The sequence below is a fragment of the Lagenorhynchus albirostris genome, chromosome 19, assembly GCF_949774975.1.
Source record: "Lagenorhynchus albirostris chromosome 19, mLagAlb1.1, whole genome shotgun sequence".
NCBI lineage: Eukaryota > Metazoa > Chordata > Mammalia > Artiodactyla > Delphinidae > Lagenorhynchus > Lagenorhynchus albirostris.
In genome coordinates, this window is record NC_083113.1 from 5,369,325 (window position 1) to 5,389,441 (window position 20,117).

Sequence of the window (20,117 nt, forward strand, 5' to 3'; positions counted from 1 at the left end):
CCCTCCTCTCTTCTCGTCTCTGGCGCCGACCCGCCCCCGAGCCCCGAATATAGGCCTGTCATTGCTCCGGCCGCACGTCGCTCTTGCCCCTCGGACGCGCTCTATTGGTTCTTGGCGGGGATGCGGCCGGCCCCCTCTCTCCGATTAGACAATCTCTCCAAGGCGCGGCGTTCGATTGGCCTCCTGCGCGGGCTGCTAGGATTGGCTCAGGTTTTCTTCCCCGCTCCTCCGCCTCCTCCCGCCTCGGGGCACAACACGCCAGCGCGAGGACTCGTGCGTCAATCCAGAGACCTGTGTCGTGCTGATTGGATACACCCGCCCCCTTTCTCTTAAACCAATTGGTCGGAGGGAGGAGCTAGGCTGATCAGGGGCGGGAAGTCGTCCGTCAAGTTTGGAGCCGTTTTCAATTGGCCGTGGGGGGACTTTCTGCCCTGAAGTCATTGGCTGGTCCAGGAAGTGGGTGGGGAAAGCGAAGGAAGGCATGGAGAGTGGGCGATAGAGGCCGCGTACCTAATGGGAGAAAGACAGGTGCCTTCAAAGCGGGGGCCGGGCTGAAGTCATCTGCCAATGAAGACAGCCCCTGGGCTGGTAGGGAGGAGCCGGGAAAGAGGGTCCAGCCCTCTTCTTCGTTGGCCCTGTTGTCGTTCCTCCCAGAGTGTCCAATAGTTTGGCGAGTGGGCGGTAACCGCTCCTAAGGCGTGTGAAACGGGGCGTAGCAGGCAGGCTTGGAACCTGGGAGCATCCTTCCACTTCCCTTGGGTCCTGGCCGGGCAGGCCGGTCCCTGTCTGTGAGCTGCACAGTCTTCAAGTGTCTGTATTTGGCATATCTTTGAGACACAGAGGAAGGGAGAAAAGGAAGGAAGCAGGAGACGATGCCCCAAGTCACTGGCATCACGCATAGCTGAATTGGTTGGGAAGCGCCATGGAGGCATGGAGTATTTGTCCTGCTTCTGTGTGGTGACATGACCGTGGGACAGTAATTCTCCTCTGCACCTCCATTTCCCTGGTGGTGTGAGGACGCCGCAGAAGGTACAGATGAGAGTCCCTGTTCCCCTCCCACGGCTGCCTCCTAACACCTACTGGTCCTTCAGATCTCAGCTCAGTGGTCTTTTCTAGCGGGAAAACTTCCCTGACCTCCCGTGCTGAGAGCTCACGTGAGCCCTGTTCATTCGGATTTACTTTTGCACGTATACTGTCATTTTCTTAATTATTTGAATCTCCCCCTCCGGATTTTTGCATCCCCAGCGCTTAGCAGCAAGAAGCACTCAGTAACCGTTTGCTGAATGAGTACCTGGATGAACACGGGGAATGACTTGTGGTTAAAACTTGCTAGGCACTGGTGCTCTGGCAAACCAGGAGGCATTTGCCCTGGGTCACACAGTCAAGATGAAGTCATTTCTGCCCATCTCCTCTAGGTGGAGGAAAGTAAGATAAATCCAAGGGAAATGCAAGTGAGAACTGCATCAGAATCGCCTGTGGCAAGGCAGGCAATGCTTGTAAAAACGCAGTGCTCTTAGGCCCACACAGATCTGGGAAGTGAAGCCTAGGGATCTGTATTTTTACAAACTTCCTGGGTGATCATTAGAGGTCTTTTTTTTTTAATATTTATTTATTTATTTGGTTGCACCAGGTCTTAGTTGCGGCAGGCGGTCTCCTTAGTTGCGGCTCGCCAGCTGCTGAGTTGTGGCATGTGAACTCTTAGTTGCGGCATGCACGTGGGATCTAGTTCCCTGACAAGGGATCGAACTCAGGCCCCCTGCATTGGGAGTGTGGAGTCTTAACCACTGCACCACCAGGGAAGTTCCTCGTTAGAGTTTAAGAAATATTGATCCAGAAGACCCTTGTTATTTAAAGTGTGGTCCCTGTTGTAAATCAACTACTTCCCCTAAAACAAACAAACAAAAACAACAAAGTGTGGTCCCTGGATGGAGCAGGGCCTTTGAGGTTTCTCAGGAATCACCTGGGGATTTGTCAAATGCAGATTCTGACTCAGGAGGTCCCAGATCCTGCTTTTCTAACAGATTACCAGGCAGTGCTGCCAGTCCACACTTTGAGTAGCAAGGGTCCAGAGCAGTGGTTCTCAAATTTGACTGCATGTGTGAATCACCTGGGGGCTTAAAAAAATCCAGATACCCAGGCCTTGCCCTAGACTGATTAAATAAGCGTTTCTCAGGATGGGAACCAGACATTAGTAATGCAAATTCCTGAGATGATTCCAACATGCCACTAATCTGATAAGAGGATTTTCTAGAGCAGTGGTTTTCAAAGTGTGGTCCCTGCATCAGCAGCATAAACACCACCTGCGAAGTTGTTAGAAAGTCACGTTTTTTGAGCCCCACCGTAGACCAACTGAATCGGAAACCTGGGCCCCGTAACCCGTTTTAACAGTCCTTCCAGGCAATTCTGAGGCATATGAAACTTGGAGAAACTCTAAGAGTATTCGGGACTGCAGGGCCAGATGACTCAGATTCCTTCTTGAGATTCTTCACACCTCCTTGCCCCCTCCACCGTTTGATTCAGTCTGGCCAGGGGAGATGGGGACTCTGAAGAGCTGTGGACAGACGGCCCTTCCCTGGCACCCCCAGAGACAGAGATCAGCAAAGGTCATCACTTTTAAGCAAGGCTGATCTAAAGTTCAGAGATAAATCTGGGGAAACAGTTATGTGACCTGGAGTAATCTGGCCTTTGGAAAGAACCTCCCCGGGGTGCAGACTCTTTCATGTGAGGGAGGGGAGAGATTCAGAGAGGGCCTCTGAGGTCCAGAGACAGAGCCCTGGGCTGAGGGAGGGACTGGGGACCGGAGACACACACAGAGCCCCTAGTGGTGATGGGGGAGTCCCAGAGAGAGGAACAGAAAGAGAGAGATCTCAGATAGGACCCAGTGAGGCAGAAAGAGACCCAGGGAGAAAGCTCGAGCTAGAGAGGCATCACTCCCCCGGGGCTGGTCCTCCTGGGTAATTAAGAGAAGTGCTGACCGTTCAGGTAAGTGAGCAGCTGTGAAGCCCATCTCCCAGCATGGGGTAGGCTACCCCTGGCGGCACGGTGCTCTCTTTACCAGGCAGGAACTTTCATAGCACTGAGTCCCTGCCAGGGCTGGGCACCTGTCTGCTCCACCCTGCCGGGGCTTGGCACACCAGGGTGGGAGGGGGAGTCCTCAGCAAACACTGGACAGAATAACAAAAGTGCCCGGTCGTGGGGCCCTGACGGTTAGCCCAGGGCTAAGTGCTTCCTGGGCATCTTTTACGTCCTCACAGGTGCGCCTGGTGGTTGAAGTGTGGAGGCTTGGAAGGCGGCAGAGGCCAACTGCATGAGATGCCACGACCACCCAGGGCGGCCTGCATTGAAAGCTGGGGCGTCAGAATGACCGGGGTTCTCTAAGGGGCCTGGAGATGGAGAGGGCTCTTCTTTTCCCGGGACTGCACGATGAGGAAGTGACAGGCCCGGGGTTGGATCCAGATTCCAGGGAGCCCAAGCTCTGTCCCCCCAAACCCCGTAGCTCCTCAAATCGCCCGGGTGTTCGACAAACGATCACTCGCCAAGGACAGATCCTGATAATGTGCTTTTAATTGCACTTATTCCAAAGCTATTTCCTTTCCCGGTTAAAATAAAAAAGACGCATGATGAAGGCTGGCTGTGTGTGTGAGTGGGGCGGCGATCTCTGTGCTCCGGGGCCGGGCCTTCTCCCGTGCCTCGCCGGACAGTCCCAGCACCGGCCGGCACGGGGCGGCTCTCCTTGCCGGAACCTCCCAGCCCCATCCTGACCCCGATCCCTTCAGAGAGGTGGGGCCTCTGTGTCCCTTCAGCGGGAGAAGGCCCAAGGCACCGCCCCTCAGGTGGACATGATGCCGCTTTTCTCACCCTTGACCTTGAGGAACTCGGCCATGCTGGAGAAATACTTCTGGTTGGCCTCAGCCACCTTCTTCTCCGCTGCTTGTGGGTTCACAATCTCCAGGCCCTGGGCAGGTGAGGGAGATGGGATGGGATGGGGTGGGGAGACGGGCCTGGGCCCTAACAATGCCCCCCGCCCAGCTCCCCCAGCTCCCAGTGAAGGAATCATGAAATGTCAGGGGCCCACGGGCCCTTCCCAGTGGTCCTTGGGCTCTGGGCAAACATGTGGACAGTTTGCCAGCCCCCAAATCTCCCCCACCTTGGGAGATTCTGACTCTGTGGGCCGGGGGGGGGGGAAGAGGGGAGGATCTGGGCATCTGAATTTTTAGCAGGTTCCCCAGGAGACTTTAGAAACACCACCGTTGGAGAACAGCTGATCCTGTTCGGTTCCTGAATAAGGAAACTGAGTCCCAGAAGTAAGTGGCTTGCCTGCAGTTCCAGCACAAATTGCACCAACCCCACCGAGGATTTACCGACCAGCCCTGGGGACCCGACGCGTGGCAGGCATTGTCGTGAATGTTCTACACACGGTGACTCTCATCTTCTCACTGAGGCCTCCCCTGGAGGCTCCCCATCTCCCTCAGTCCTTTCAGTCTCCAGCACTTTCCACCTTCCAATACACTATGTATCTTAGTTATCTGTCCCCCTGCCACCCTCTAAGCTCTGGGAGGGCAAAACTTCCTGTCTCTGTTTTGTGGCTTTGTCCCAGCACCTGCAACAGCGCTCGGAATTTAGCAGGCACTCAGCAGACACCTGCTGATGGAGGGAATGAGCTGGTACTCCTCAGATCCCAAGGGCCACACCAGCGCTATTTGGTGGGTGAATAAACCGAGGCACGGACCCGACAGGGGAGTGACCTGCCCTGGCTCCATCCTGTGCTCTGGTGGTTGGCTGGGGTCCCGACTGCCCAGCCCATCTACCTAGGACCTTTCCTGTGCGGAGCCCTGAGGTGGTCCCAGCCACCGGATCTTGGAAGGTGGGGACCCAGAGCCTCAGGGAGGGACTGAGCCTGCTCGAGGTCACAGAGACCAACTGGTCCCTGGTAACTTCACCGAGTGCAGGGAACCCAGATACGCCCTTCAGGGGCTTCATCGGTGCCCACTCCCCCCACGGCAGCCCCGAGAGGGGCCTTGTCCTGTGCTCATTCCGCAGGCGAGGCAGCTGAAGCCCAGGAGGGGAAGGGGTTTTCCCTGGGCCTCCTGACCCCAGGGGGGCCGGTACCTGGAGTGGGGTGAAGGCCACGCTGGAAGCAGTCCCCGAGGAGCGGTCGCGGATGGTGGACTTGCCGCCGTACACCACGCTCTGCTTCTGCAGGGTCCGCTGTGGGGAGGGCCGGGGAGGTGCAGACTGAGGCTGGGGCCCAGCGCCCGAGCCCGCAGCCCCTCGCCCTCAGCCCCCGCCCCAGCCCGCGGCCGTACCTGCAGCGTCTTGGAGATCCTGGCTTTGGTGGCCTCGTTCACCTGTGTCTGCCGCACCCGCCCGCTGCCCGACTTGCCCAGGTGGCCCAGGCTGAAGCCCAGGTCCTCCTGGTAGGCGTCCTCCTCGATCTGGAGGGAGGGGAAGGCGGTGCCAGCTGCCCCCTCGGTCAGCTAGAGGCCCACGCACCCAGCCCATCGGCCGGCCCTATTCAGGCGCCTACTGGGCCCCGAGTGCAGTGAGCCTTGCTGGGGCCCCAGCAAGGAAGTCAGGTCCCGTTACTGCTCCCTGAGCTCACAGCTGAGAGGGGCCGTGCGTGTGCGTGTGTGTGGTGTAAGAACTGAAATGGGTTTCACTGATGAAAGGGCATCTGAGCTAGTTCTTGCAGGATCAGTAGGGTGAGGCTCGGGTAACAAGAGCCTGGCAGGGGTGGAGCCTGGGGAAGGGCATGTGTGCGGGGCGTGGGGGGACACGAGACTGGGAGGCCTGCAGGGGTCTGATCCTGAACAGCCTCCAGTGCCTGGGTGGATGGGAAGCCTCGGGGCGAGGGGAGCCGGTGCCGGGTGGATGGGGTGGGGAGAGACTGGAGGCTGGGGTGGGGGGACCAGGGAGGAGGCTAAGATGTTGTCCCAGATCTGGGGGTGGGGGGCATGGCCACAGGTGGAGAGGAAGGAATGCAGCAGGGAGCGGGGGCAGAGCAGGGTGGGGTCTGACCTCCCCGAAGCTCATGCGGTTGGCCTGCTTCCGGATCTCAGTCAGCCCCAGCCGCTCCTTCATCTTGCGGTACCTGGGGACAAGGCAGGGGGTCAGCTGGGAGGGTGCAAGCCTCTTCCCTTCCCATTCCGTCCCGGCCCGACTGGTCCCCGGGCGCCACCTGCGGCCGCCTCTCTTCTTACGCTGCCCGTCGAGGGGTGCAGGCAGCGGCTTCACCTGCTTCACGGGCGGCGGCTCCTGCCACTTGTCGAACTTGCGCTCGATCTCATCCTTCAGCTCGTAGCCCACCTGGGGAGGATGTGGTGGGGGTCCTGCAGCTGCTCCCTCGGGCCTGTCCTGTCCGCCCGTCCCCCTCGTTCCCACGCGGCCCTGGAGGACCTTGACCCTCTGGGCTCTGCGGGTTTAAGTCGCACCTACCACGCGATGCTCCCACACTGTATCGCAGGCTCAGCCCTCTCCTCTCAATGCTGCGCCCCAAGGCAATGGAGCAGACAGAGCTCCCGCGCCCGCTCCCCCCCCACTCCACCCCAGCTCTCTTCAGGTCAGTAAGTGGCGATGCCCTGGAGTCGGCCACACCCCGAGAGTCCCGCCAGGCTCTTCCTTCAGGAAGGACCCCAAATCGGCCCCCTTTCAGCACCCCCACTGAGGCCAAGCTCTCCCCAGGGTGCGAGAGGCTGCACGTGATCTGCCCCCATCCCGCCAGCCTCCTCTCCCTGGAGCTCGCTGTGCTCCAGCCTCAGGGCCTGTGCACCAACTGTTCCCTCTGCTTGAGACACCCTTCCCCCCAGCATCTACGGGACTCGCCTGCTAACTGCACTCAGGTCTATGTTAAACCCTCACCTCCTCGGAGAAGCCCTCCCTGAGTTCCAGGTTAATCAGTCTCACCTCCCTCGCCACCCCCAATGCCCCACATCTGTCTTCCCAGGCTTTACTCAGCACCACTGGACACACCGCAGACCTACCGCTTGTGTCTTCTCGGCCTGCCCCCAGCCAAAATGGAGATGGCACGGAGGCAGGGCTTTTGTCTGTGTGGTTCACTGCTGTACCCCCAGCATCCAAGCCAGTGGTCAGAGAGAGACTGAACCCCTGAACCCACGGTGCCAGGGTGGGTGCTTGGAAAACAATAATGCACAAGACAGAAATCATCTACTCTCCCAGAACAAGTCCGCCAAGGCACGCAGGTTGATGGAATAATTACGTGAACAATGACAGTTCTGGTAGAGGGGACAGATCCTGGTGTAGTAGGCAAATAAATACCTCCCCCTCCCCCAAAGGTGTCCACAACCAACTCTCTGGTCCCTGCGAATGTGTCACTTTACCTGACAAAAAGGACTTTGCAGATGTGACTGGGTTAAGGATCTGGAAACAGGGAGAGGGTGCCTTAGATGATCAGTGTGGACCCAGTGTAATCACTGGGTCCTTAAAAGAGTCAAAGGAGATGTGGAGACAGAAGCAGAGTCAGAGAGAGCTGGGAAGATGCTACGCTGGCTTTGAAGATGGAGGAAGGGGCCACAAGCCAAGGGATGCGGGCGGCCTGTGGAAGCTGCAAGAGGCAGGGGAGCCATCCTCCCCTTGAGCCTCCGGAAGGAATGAACCCTGCCAACCCCTTGATTTCAGGCCAGGGAACCCGCTGTGGTCTTCTGACCTACCGAACTCGAAGACAGTAACCCTGTGTTGCTTTAGGACACTAAGCTTGTGGTTAATCTGTCACAGCAGCAGCAACGGGAAACTCGTACAGAAGGGGGAGGGGACGCTGACCTCGGTAGGGGCCACGACCAACACCCCCACCTCTGCCCCGTTAGGACAGCGCTCGCTGTGCTGGGTCCTCTATTGACAGCTCTCCCTGAGACAGACCACATACCACCCGGACAGACGCCGCCCGCCCCTCACCTTCCCCTCCGTGCTCTCATGGAAACTGTCCACTCGGGCTGCCAGCGTGCACTTGGCAGCCACCAGCCGGGCCGCCTTCCGCCGGAGATCCTGCAGTCATGAACAGGAAGGCAGAGTCAGTGTGCGGATGCAATCAGGTGGCAGCGTTTCCACAACTCTAGCCCCCGTCTCCATTTCTGCCTGTCAGCATTTCACCTTTACCGCTATCGCCTTACTGTAATAACGTGTTACAGTAACAAATCATCATTGTCGGTGATAATGATAACCTACCTCCCCGTTTGCACAGAAGGCTGAATCGCATTACAACAGATGGAAGATTATCAAATACGGAGAAAATACCTACATTAAAATTTAAAACATCCATCTGTGTATCACCTAAAATGGTGTCATGTGCCACAAAAGGTAGGGGCCGGGTTCTGAGAAACACCACGATGGTACTTGTAACACCCACAGCCCCAAGTCTTGGTGACCAGTAGTAATGGTAATGGTAGCATTAATAATAAAGAGAAGAATAACAGTAATAATAATAACATAGTAAGCCAGCAGCAGCTAGGCGTAGAGGGGAATTTAACCCTGTCCTAAGAAGTCTGGCCTTGGCCCTGGCTCCTGGGTGGTGATCTGTGCTGGCAGGGGCCTGGGTAAGCCAGGGAACAGCGCTGTGACTTAGGGTGGGGTCTCTGAGTCACGGGGTCCCAGCCATGTCTGTGCCCCCGAGCCTCGGCAGAGACTGAGCCCCGAGGACCCTGCCCTCGTGCCTCCCCTCGGCCAGCGTTACTCTGGGTGCGCTCACTGTGATAAACCGTAGCCCTGGGTGGATTGGCTCAAGGTGAGCTCTCTGAGTCCTTCTAGTGGCCACTGAACCTGACCGTGGTCTTGGGAACCCCGAACTCACAAGCTTAACGCTTCTGTTGCTTTGTACGTGCGAGGCCTGATGTCAAGGCGTTTCGTACAAGTGAGTCCTCGTCTCGACCCCATGAAGCAGGTTCAGTTCACCCCACTTACACACGGGGAGCCTGAGGGGGATCAGAACTCCAGCCTGGCCTGTCAGCTCCAGCGTCCTTGTTCATACACCCTGCGCGGCCCGTCCTCCAGGGTCCTGACCCCTGGCGTCAGCAGAGACCCCTGGGACCCGAGGAGCAGCAGGGGGAGGGGGTGCCCTTTGGGGCACAGCATAAGGTTCCAAGAGGGGTGGCACTCACCGGGGGCAGGGACTGCACGATGTCGCTGTGGTAGATGTAGCCGGTGTGGGGCAGCACTGAGGTGGATGAGAAGCCGGACAGCGTCTTGCGCTGGGCCCCGAGCAGCATGATGTTGCAGGCGGGCATCTTGGAGAGGTTGGTCAGGCCGCCGGCCACCCCTGCAGCGGGACAGAGGGAGGGAGGGGCTCAGAAGGACGGGGGGTTTTGTCTGGGGGCTCGCCGTGCGCTGCACCTTCACAGGAGTTTCTGGTTGGAGCCCCGAGGCGGCCCCGCCAAGGAGGGTCGACGTGTCCCGCCTCCGAGAGGGGTTTGGAGGAGGCTCAGAGAGGTGAAGCAACTTGCTAGAGGTGCACAGTGAGCAGACTGGCCCAACAGGAACCTGACCCAAGTCTGCGAAGCCACACAGGCCCTGCTCCGGCCTCAGAGTGGTTTTCACCGCGCTGTGGGCTTGCGACAACAGGGCCTGGGTATGAATCACCTCTGGGTTCCCTTGAGCGTGTCTGCGGGCATGGGGGAGGGGAAGAGGAGCTGCAGGTAAATACTGTAAGTAGTTCTACCTCTGAGGTGGGATTGCTGTGTGCAGGGCCCTGTGCTGGGCGCTTTCAAGGATTAGGTAAATGGTCTCATCACACACACGAGTCCTTGAAACAAGCCTCCAACACCCGTGCGGGAGCAGAACAGCCCCCATGGTCACTGACATCACCATCCCCGGAACCTGCGACTACAGTGCCACATGCAGCCAAAGGGACTCTGCAGACACGGGCAAGTTAAGGACCCCGAGAAGGGGAGATTATCCTGGAGGATCCTGGTGGGCTCAATGTAATCACGAGGGTCCTCAAAAGTGGGAGAGAAAAGCAAAGTCAGAGTGGCACGAGAGGAGACTTTCAAGATAGAGGAAGGAGCCACAAGCCAACGGATGCAGGTGCCCCTGGAAGCTGGAAAAGGCAGGGAACGGCTTCCTCCCCTGACCCACCATAGAGGACCACAGCCCTGCCGACACTTTCATTCTAGCCCCGTGAGGCCCACGGTGGACTTCTGACCTCCACAGCTGTCAGATGATAAACTGCGTCGTTCAAGCCTCTTGGTTCGTGGTCATTTGTTACAGCAGTCACAGGAAACTAGCGCAACCCCCAATCGCCACTAGGGAAACTGAGGCACGTGACACCGTTTGCCCAAAGACGTGAGGTCAGCGAGGGGGGAAGCAGGATCCACACCCGAGCTTGTCCTTCCCCGACACCACTGCTTCTACCTGCAACTCTGCACACACCTGCCCCCAAGACTGTGTTCTGCGCTGAACTGTGTCCCCGCCCCGAGTTCACACATTGAAGTCCTAGCCCTCCCCTCCCCACACCTCAGAATGTGACTGTATCTGGAGACAGGGTCTTTAAAGAGGTGATCAGGGACTTCCCTGGTGGCGCAGTGGTTAAGACTCAGCACTCCCAATGCAGGGGGCCCAGGTTCGATCCCTGATCAGGGAACTAGATCCCACATGCAAGCTGCAACTAAGGAGCTGGCGAGCCGCAACTAAGGAGCCCGCCTGCCACAACTAAGGAGCCCGCCTGCCACAACTAAGACCCAGCGCGACCAAATTAAAAAAAACAAAACAAAACAGGTGATCAAGGTGAAATGAGGTCACAGGATGGGCCCTAATCCAATAGGACTGGTGCCCTTACGAGAGGAGACTAGGACACAGTCCCACATGGAGGGAAGACCACATGAGGACGTAGTGAAAAGGTGGCCGTCTACACACCAAGGAGAGAGGCTCTCAGAAGGAACCAGCCCTGCTGACACCTGATCTCAGTCTCCCAGCCTCCAGACTGTGAGAGGATAAACCTCAGTTGTTGAAGCCCCCCCAGTCTATGGTACTTTGTTACAGCAGCCCGAACTGACTAATACGGCTGCTTTATCCAACTCCCCGGGGAAATGTTTCTCGGTTGAAGGGGCCAGGAGCCTGAGGGGGCGCTCTGAGGCCGCAGAGAGCCCCCGAGGAGGAAGGCACCCACTGCCAGGACCAGTGCCCCCGTCTTGTGGAGATACTGAGGCTCAGAGAGCTGACTTTACTACTGCCAGGCGGCCCTGTGGGCCCATGGCAGAGCTGGGAGCTGCTGGGATGCCCAGCATTTCCACCAGCCACGCCGCCTCTCCCCTTTGCGGCTTGTCTGGCCCCAGCTCTGCTGGGGATGCGGGCGCTGACCAGGCTCAGGGCCCCCATCCTTTCTCCATGTCTGTGTGAAGAGCAAGCTGGCCAACCTCTGTGGTCTCCAGGAGAGATGAGAGGGTGGGGGCAAGGGGACACGGTCCTGGGGCCCCAGGGCCAAATCCCCATTTTACAGAAGAGGAACAGACTTGCCCAAGGTCACATGGCCCGCGGGGCCGTCACTGCGTGGGGACGGGCCTCACCCATGATCTTGGCGGCGGTGGACGCCCCGATGATGATGGAGAGGTTGGGCGCGATGAAGGACATGCGCGACTCCACGTACTCGTAGATTCGGTGCTTGGAGGCGTTGAGCTCCAGCGCCATGTCACAGGCCTCCTCCAGCCGTTCCAGCTCCTCCTCCGACAGCTGCTGCCTGCAGGCGGGGGGCGAGGTGGGGGTGAGGCTGGGACGGACCCGACCTTCGAGCTTCAGCGTGTCCCGTCTGCGTGGCCCGGGAGCCCGCGTCCTCCCAGCTGCGTGTGTGTGCGCACACGTGTGTGCAGCTTCACCACAGGTACCGCTCCTGCCGGCCCTGAGGCCTGGAAGCCAGGGCTGCCGGGAACCAGTCCGCGGTGCCACTGCACTGCCCCGTCCTGTCTCCGTCTGTGGGAGGCGCCCCTGCCCAGGCCATGCCAGAGCTGGGCCTCTGCAGGCGCTCCCTCTTCCTGAAACGCTCTCCCGCCGAGGCCCCCCACACCCTGCAGGCCTCAGCCCTGCTGGCCACCCCGGCCCACCACCCGGCCGCTTCCCTCGGAGCATGGTCACCGCTGCGATCAACCATTCCAGAGCTCTGCTCTGCGGTGACAAATGGCCCCTTCTCCTAGGCGCAGCACGGACGCCAGAGGGGCAGGTGGAGAGCCGGCATTCACCCTAGCAAGGGGATGACACGCCAGAGACGGACACTTCTAATTACAGGCCTGCCCCTTGCCTCACCCTCGAAACCCTGGGCGAGGCTGGCTTCTCATGCCCGGGGAGCCCCAAGCCCAGCACGGTGCCTGGCTTGCGAGGTGAAGTGCCCTATCCTCCTGAGACTGACAGCCATGCCGCTAGCCCAGACCGCTGTGCACCATCAGAGGGGCCCCTGTGCGCACCCCTGGGTGGTGGAGGCAGTGACGCTGACGACCATGATAGTGGCATTGGTCAGAATCTGCTGCAGGTTCTCGTTGTTCTTGCACTTGTCCAGGCTGTTGCCCAGCTCCTGGGGGGCGAGAGGGCAGGACAGGGGCCTGGGACTCAGGAAGCTCCAGAACCTCTCGTGCTCCTGCACCCACCCGATCTGTACCCGGGGCACTCCCCTGCCTCCCCCCACTCCTGGCAACTCCGCTGCTCAAAGGATCCGCACCGTCTGCCCCGTGCGGGCTGACCCGGAAGCAGAGCTGAGCAGACGGGCCACCCAGGGAAGACCCGCTGCCGCCGCAGGCCTGCAGCCCATGGCCACTCAGAGTGCGGGTCTGACCGCGTCACTTCCCTGGGTGGGCATCCCCTGCCACCGCCCCCATCCGCCCCTGGACTCATGGGGGGCCCTGCGCACTGGTGAGCCCGCCTTCACTTTCCCTTAAGACCCAGAGCCTCTGCAATCCGCCTCCTCGCCTCCTCTCGTTCCCTGAATGCTCCAGGGCCTGTTGCCGTCTCGGGGTCTTGGCACTTAGGACTGCTTCCCCGAGTCTCATCCCGTCTCCAGCCCAAGGCTGAGCGAGGGGAACCTTCCCCTTAAACCTGGGGGTCCGAGAGCAGGGCCCCGCCGCCCCTTCACATTAGTGGCAGTCGGGGAGCCCACTTCTTCCCATTTACCTTGACGGTGCGGATGTAATCGAGTGCATTGGGGACCAGAGACTCCAGTTCGGGGAATCGCTTCGAGTACTTATCCCGGATGAACTTATGGATGATGTCTAAGGGGGACAGGGCGGACAGGAGCCCAATGAGGGGCAGGCAGACTCTGCTGGCTCTCCCAGTACCCATTTCCCCTTCTTCCTTCAGTAGCAAAACCCCTAATTATAGCTGGGCTCACGGACACGCAGCACAAAGCTACATTTCCCGGCTGCCCTTATGGCTGGATGCAGCCATGGGAGTTAGTTCTGATCTACAAGATGTGAGCTGAAGTCACATGTGCAACTTCCAGGCCACTCCCTCAAAGGAAAAAAATGTGCCCTCCTCTTCTCTCCCATCTTTTTGCTGATGAGGATGTGGAGGTGATGGCTGGAGGTGGACAGTCACCTTGTACCATGAAACAGATGGCAGATCAATGAGACAGAAAGAGCCTGGACTCCTCATCCAGACTTTCATATGAGAGGAAAATATGCTTCCTTCTCACGTAACCACTTGTTACAACAGCTGAACCTGGATTCCAGCTATTACAGGGGCTTGGGGGCAGGACCCTGGGAAAGGCCAGCAGGGAAGACGGCCTGTGATCCTGCCTGCCCCTCCCTTGGGGACGGGAGGAGGCTGTGGGGGACACTGGGCAGGGCTGTCTCTGCTTGCCCTTCCCGGCACTCACTCAGCTCGTTTTCGATCTCCACCGTCAGGTTGTTGGCGTCCACAATGACCCGGTACTCGGGGGCCGCCTCCACCGGTCCCATCACTGTGAGGATGAGAAAGAGCCTGGTGTGGGTGTGTGTCTATGCACCCACCCCGTTCCAGATCCCACAGCTCAGGGAGACTGGGGATGCAGCTGGAGGGGAGCAGGGAGAGGCTGAAGAGGAAACTGGGGGGCAGGTTTGCATATCTGCAAACCTCCCATCTCTCCCTCCAGGCCAGTCTAGACTTGACCCCATCTCGCCCTGGACCTAAACCCTCCTGGGGCTCACCACACCCTTAGACTAACAGCCCAGCTACCCAGAGTGATGTTTGAGGCCTCCCAAAAGGCTGGAAGCTCTGCGAGGACAAGTACTGGGTCTGTTTCCTGTGGCTGCACCCCGATGCGCCTGGCCCATTGCAGTCGCTCCGTGGACACTTGCTGACTCAGTGACTCCAGTCTGGTCTCTGCACCTTCCTGGCCCCATCCTCTCATCACACCCCCGCTTTATTTCATTCCAGCCATTAAAGGACTGATTACAGTGCCCTGAACACTTGGCCTGCTTCACTCTTCTCTTGGCCTTTGAATATGCTGTTCCCTCTCCCTGGTACCTCCCTTCCTCGTGTCTGTTTCTGGAAAACCCTTCAAGCGCTAATAATAACAACGATAATGACAATGATGACAGTATTATCACGAGCAATTGACACAGACAGGACTTACTAGGCATACAATACTGTTATAAGTGCCTTACGGGCATTAACTTATTTTATCCACAACCAGCCAGGGAGGTTGGTGTTAAATCAGGCCAACGTTGCAGAGAAAGAAACGGAGGGACTCGGCCTGATGGCACAGAGCCAGCAGATGGCAGCGCTGAGATCTGACTCCCGAGTCTGCGCTCCGAATCCTGATGCTCAAATGCCTCCACGTCCTTAAGGCTCACAAGGCGCCTAAGAACCCCTCCCGCACCTTTCAGGAGGGGTCAGCTGTCTCTCTGTGCTCTGCCACACTCCCGCCACATCCATTAGACACCATCACCACCCAGGTTGAGGTGTTTCATGTCCGCCTTCCCCACCAGACATGGGGTGTGATTGGGTCTGACTTAAAATCCCCGAGCCTGGCCCACACCAGGAAATGTCACTTTTATGATTCCCCATGACTCCCTGGCCTGGCATTTGAAACCCTGCAGGGTCTGGTGCCCTGCCAGCCTCCCCACCACTATGGATGTCCAAGGTTTTGCAGGTGCAGCTCTCTTTCCCTGGGCGCACCCCCCCGCCACCCCATTCTTGCCCTGTCATGTGTATTCATGCTTCAAAGTCCAGCTGAGACATCAGTTCTTCCCTGACCATGGCAGGGTCAGCCAGCTCCTCCTGTGGCTCCCGAGTGTCCTGGGCTCCCTCCACCCCAGCAGGCGCCGCCCACCAGTAACTGCTCCGCCAGCCCTTGAGCGTTCTGAGAGCAGAGGCCCACACAGGCCTGGCCCGCAGGGCGCCTCACGAAAACTTTAAAGAAAGTTTTAAAGGTTTAAAGTTTAATCCTCGTGGTGCAATGGTTAAGAATCCACCTGCCAATGCAGGGGACACGGGTTCCAGCCCTGGTCCAGGAAGATCCCTCACGCCGTGGAGCAACAAAGCCCGTGTGCCACAACTACTGAGCCTGCGCTCTAGAGCCCGCGAGTTACAGCTACTGAGCCCGGAAGCCACAACTACTTAAGCCCGCGCGCCTAGAGCCTGTGCTCCACAACAAGAGAAGCCACCGCAATGAGAAGCCCGCGCACCGCAACTAGAGAGAAAGCCTGCGCGCAGCAACAAAGACCGAACACAGCCGACAAGTTAATTAATTAATTTTTTAAAAAAGAAACGATGGAACAAGTAAGTCTCCCTGAAACTCTGCTCTGACTATACCACTCCTGTGCCAAAAAGCTTCCCTTGGCTTCCCACTGCCTAGGAATTCAAATCAAGAGCCACAGCTTTCCAAGAAAAACAGGGGTGATGACAGCACTGTCCTCTTAGAGCTGGTCTGAACACTCAAGAGACAACCCAGCTTTGCCCAGAGTTAGAAGTGAGGAGAGATTTTAATAACTTTTATGGATTTTTTTTTATATTTTCATGGTTACTTTCTATTTAACAAATGACACCAGTTTTCCATCCACAGTAGCAATATCTTTCTTTCTTGGGTAAACTGAAAGAAAAAGTATGTGGATTTAAAAATGTGAAATAGGGCTTCCCTGGTGGTGCAGTGGTTGGGAGTCCGCCTGCCGATGCAGGGTACGCGGGTTCGTGCCCCCGTCCGGGAAGATCCCACATGCCGCGGAGCGGCTGGGCCCGTGAGCCATGGCTGCTGAGCCTGCGCGTCCAGAGCCTGTGCTCCGCAGCGGAAGAGGCCACAGCAGTGAGAGGCCCGTGTACCGCAAAAAAAAAAAAAAAAGTGAAATAATAAGTGTTTTACAGGTGTGGCAAAACTCTATAACTGATCACGTTATCAGTAAAGTTTGGGAAGCCTTGAGATAAATCCTATCACAATTAGCCAGCGCTCAGCACAGAGCAAGGACTTAAGAAGTGTCAGCTTTAGGGGCTTCCCTGGTGGTCCAGTGGTTAGGACTCTGCGCTTCCACTGCTGGGGGCCTGGGTCTGATGCCTGGCCGGGGAATTAAGATCCCGTATGCTGTGCAGCACGGGCAAAAAAGAAAAAAGAAAACTTAGAAAGAACTTATCAGCTTTGGAATGCAGTACACTCTTAGGAGAGAAGGGGACTGGGCTGGGATGGAAGAGAAGAAGAGGGCTCTGGCAAAGGGTGACGGGAAGGGCCAACTTCCAAAGTCACCAGCAGCAAAGGAGCCAAGGGGCCTGGCCGGAGCAGAGCCGGGGCAGGCGAGGGCGAGGGCGACGGGGAGGGAGAAGTACCTTCCGAAGCTTTGGCCTGCTTGCTGATATACTCCTCAATCTTCAGCATGATCTCAGCGAACTGTCCGGGGAGGAGCGGAGAGTCAGAAGCCGGGACTCTCCAGGCAAAGGAGCTGCTGCCCGTGTCACCCCCCAGGAGCTCCTCTCACCATCTTGCTGTCCCACAGCTTGGCGATGCTCTTGACCGAATCTCCGGAAAGATCCAGCTGGGTCTCCTCCTGCACATCCTCGATCGCCGGCTCCTCCTCTTCCTCCCCGTAGCTTCCTCCTTCCTCCTCTTCTGCCGCCTCCTCAAGGTCAGCTAGCAGCTCGTCGGCCAGAGACATCCCGAGGCCTGCGGGCAGGGCGAGCGGGATTCCCACTCATTACTGGGACAGGCCTCCCCTGCCAGGTGGCCCTGGTCCTTCTTGATCAACCTCACCAGCATGCAGGCTCCACAAGGACAGGTACACTCTTCTGCTTTTTTCTCTAGCTCCTAACTGTGCCTGACACATAACAGATGCTCAGGGAACGCCTGCTGAATGAATCCATGAAGCCACTCCCAGGACCAGATGGTCTCCAGTCATAACTCACACTACCCACCCTTCTCACCTTCACTTCACTGGACAGGACACTGCACACCCCTCACACCACCACTTCGCTAAGACTTAAAAGATACATCCCCTCCCTTGATAAGACCTCTCCTCACATCCTTTCCTTCCCCCACCAGCAGAGGCCCCTCCCCACCAACTGTTGGGCCCCAAATGGGTGACAGACATCCTGATCTCCTCAGCCATCAGGACAACCAGCCAGGGCCTAAAATGTCTAGAGCCTCCAGGCCAATCACCTCGGGCTATGAGCAGCTCCTACCCCCAGGTGCTGTACAAATATTAGTATTTTCGGTGAATCCCACACAGTGGAAAAGGCTGCAAAGGCTGCGAAGCACTACTCTACAAGGTACAATCCCCACCACTCTGTCCTCCCCAGTGCTTTTTTTTATTATTAAAATAAGAAACGCTCCCTCTTCCTGTTCTCCTCTTTCAATAAGACAAATGTAGGGGGAAGGGGGGGAGAAATAAGTGTGAGACTGGGATGGACATATACACACTACTATGTATAAAATAGATAACTAATAAGAACCTGCTGTATAGCAAAGGGACCTCTACCCAATACTCTGTAAGGACCTATATGGAAAAACAATCTAAAAAAGAGCGAATATATGTATACGTATAACTGATTCACTTTGCCATACAGCAGAAAGTAACACAGCATTGAAGACCAACTATACTCCAATAAAAATTAAAAAAAAAAAGACAAATGCAACATGTACACACTACTATATAAAAAACAGATAACCGATAAGTACCTACTGTACAGCACAGGGAACTATACTCAGTGTTTTGTAATAACCTATAAGGGAAAAAAGTCTGAAAAAGAACAGATAAGTATATACGTATATGTATAACTGAATCACTTTGCTGTGCACCTGAAACTAACACAACACTGTAAACCAACTATACTTCAATAAAAAAATGAAATTAAAAAAGAACTTAAAAAACAGGGGAATTCCCTGTCGGTCCAGTGGTTAGGACTTGGTGCTTTCGCTACTGTGGCCCCGGGTTCAATCCCTGGTTGGGGAATTAAGATCCTGCAAGCTGCGTGGTGCAGCCAAAAGAATAAAGAAATAAAATAAAATTTACAGAAAGACAAACGGAGGCTGCAAACCTCCATGTCCCCAGAGGCTAAGTGGGTGACATAAGTGAGAAGCAGGCTGGGGGTTGGGCAACTGGGGAAGTGGAGCCTGGAGAGCTAGGGAATCATGCCTGATGTGAGAGCTCAGCTGACGCGACGCTTCAGACACGCCCTGCCAGTGGGAACACGGGCTCCATGTTGCCAGGTTTTCTAATTTTTTTCAAGAAAAGTAAGAGAGTCAGAATTTTTATGTGTAACCTCCCAGTCTGAAAAGTTTCTTTTTAAGTGGCTAATTTAAACAGACCACCATGGCAAAGGCCAAACTAAACAACTACAGGAAAGATTTGGCCCTTGAGCTACCAGTTTAGGACCCCTGGATGTTCGGTGTCTCTGAGCTCAGTCTCCCCTAATACCCTCCTTTCTCCCTAAGATGCAATGTCCCCTTTATACTCACTTCTCTTTATAAGACACAGCTTTTCCTTGTAAACGCACCCATGTTATCTCACACGCACCTTTCTCTAAAACTCTCGTTACTCTTGCTTTCTCTGAATAAGAGGAACTCGTCCTTTATTGGACATGATCTGCTCTCCATACATTAGACTCAAGTATCTCTTCTTATCCTCTCTTCTCTGTTTCCCCACTAAACTGTAAGCAAAACCAGGGGTGGTTATCTGTTCACCGTTATATCTCCACCATCTAGCAGAATCTCTAGCACGTTGTAGGTATACAAGAAATATTGGGCAAATGAATGAATGAACTTTATTTAATCCTTATACCAACCACATTATGGTTTCCTTTCTCCGGCTCTCTGGATATATTATTTTTTCATCCCAAAGGTAAGGGCACAAACACTATTTCTTGCAGCGTGGGTTATCTCTGACCCTGAGACTAGATGCTATCTTGCTGTTATACATCCTATGAACCCTTCAGTTCACTTCAACACTTGAGATTCCCTAAATTTCTAACATTTTGTTTAATGTCCATCTTCCCCATTAAGCTTAAATTTGTAAGGAAAGAGGGACCGTGTCCATTTTGTTCATTGCACACTATTTCCATCGCCCAGCGCAGCACGTGGCACGGATTAGGTACCACGACTTCGCTTGATGCCAGCCAACCTCTCCAGCCTCAGCCCCCGCCACTATTCCCCATGCCCCTGAATCCTTCTCACACTTTTTTCGCTTACCAACTTCTTCCCCTCACTTTAGGTCTTCATTTCCTCCCTTTTTACCAGCTCAACACCTCTTCATCCTTCAGTTCTCATATTCCAGCTCCCTGACCCACGCACCCCACTCTAGAGTAGATAAGTTGCTTGGTGATATACACCCCGCACGCCCTGTGTGTACCCTAAAGCACTTCACACATTTGTGGTTATTTAAGTAATTACTTGATTAAGCCTGTCTCCCCAGGCACCATGCAAAGCGCTAATAGGGCCGGGAACGATTTTTTGCTGCCGCTATATCCCCAGAGCCTTAACAATGTAGGAGCATTTGAGACCTTTGGTTAGTCGGTCTACGAAGGCCCGCCTTTCTCCTTACACACTTCCTCCCCCAGACCCAGGAAGCCAACCTCCCGCCCTTCCCTCGTCTCCATCACACTCACCTCTTCTCTTCTCGCACGACGATTTCTAAGAAATTAGCTTCCCAGCAGCGGTCGACGCTCACTGATGACGTTTCAACCATGCGCCGTCGTCGAAGCAAAGCTGCGCTCTGATTGGCCCCTGCACCGCGTCT

At 56.2% G+C, this 20,117-nt stretch overlaps 1 protein-coding gene across 2 annotated transcripts; it reads right to left on the reverse strand.

The window, feature by feature from the left end:
• Positions 1-3,685: 3,685 nt before the first annotated feature.
• PRPF31 (pre-mRNA processing factor 31) lies at positions 3,686-20,091 on the reverse strand. Of its 2 annotated transcripts, XM_060131248.1 has the most exons (14): positions 19,987-20,091; positions 16,866-17,050; positions 16,717-16,777; positions 13,799-13,882; positions 13,096-13,193; positions 12,396-12,502; positions 11,508-11,677; positions 9,108-9,265; positions 7,909-7,998; positions 6,179-6,306; positions 6,019-6,091; positions 5,307-5,435; positions 5,110-5,208; positions 3,686-3,955 (listed from the first exon to the last, which is right to left on the reverse strand). In XM_060131248.1, exons 2-14 carry the CDS (start codon positions 17,040-17,042, stop codon positions 3,830-3,832), a joined length of 1,500 nt encoding a protein of 499 aa, XP_059987231.1. In that variant the 5' UTR covers positions 17,043-17,050; positions 19,987-20,091; the 3' UTR covers positions 3,686-3,829. The 2 variants fall into 2 exon arrangements, with proteins under 2 accessions (XP_059987231.1, XP_059987232.1); XM_060131249.1 differs by lacking the exon at positions 7,909-7,998.
• Between the last annotated feature and the right edge of the window lie 26 nt (positions 20,092-20,117).

Bases quoted from the DNA above. Each gene is read 5' to 3' on its own strand.
- PRPF31 (XM_060131248.1), bottom strand. From the start codon at position 17,042: ATGTCTCTGGCCGACGAGCTGCTAGCTGACCTTGAGGAGGCGGCAGAA. The intron at 13,194-13,798 runs GTGAGTGCCGGG...TGTCCCCCTTAG, and splicing joins GGAGATCGAAAACGAGCTGA to ACATCATCCATAAGTTCATC. The intron at 7,999-9,107 runs GTGAGTGCCACC...TCATGACTGCAG, and splicing joins TCGTGCAGTCCCTGCCCCCG to GATCTCCGGCGGAAGGCGGC.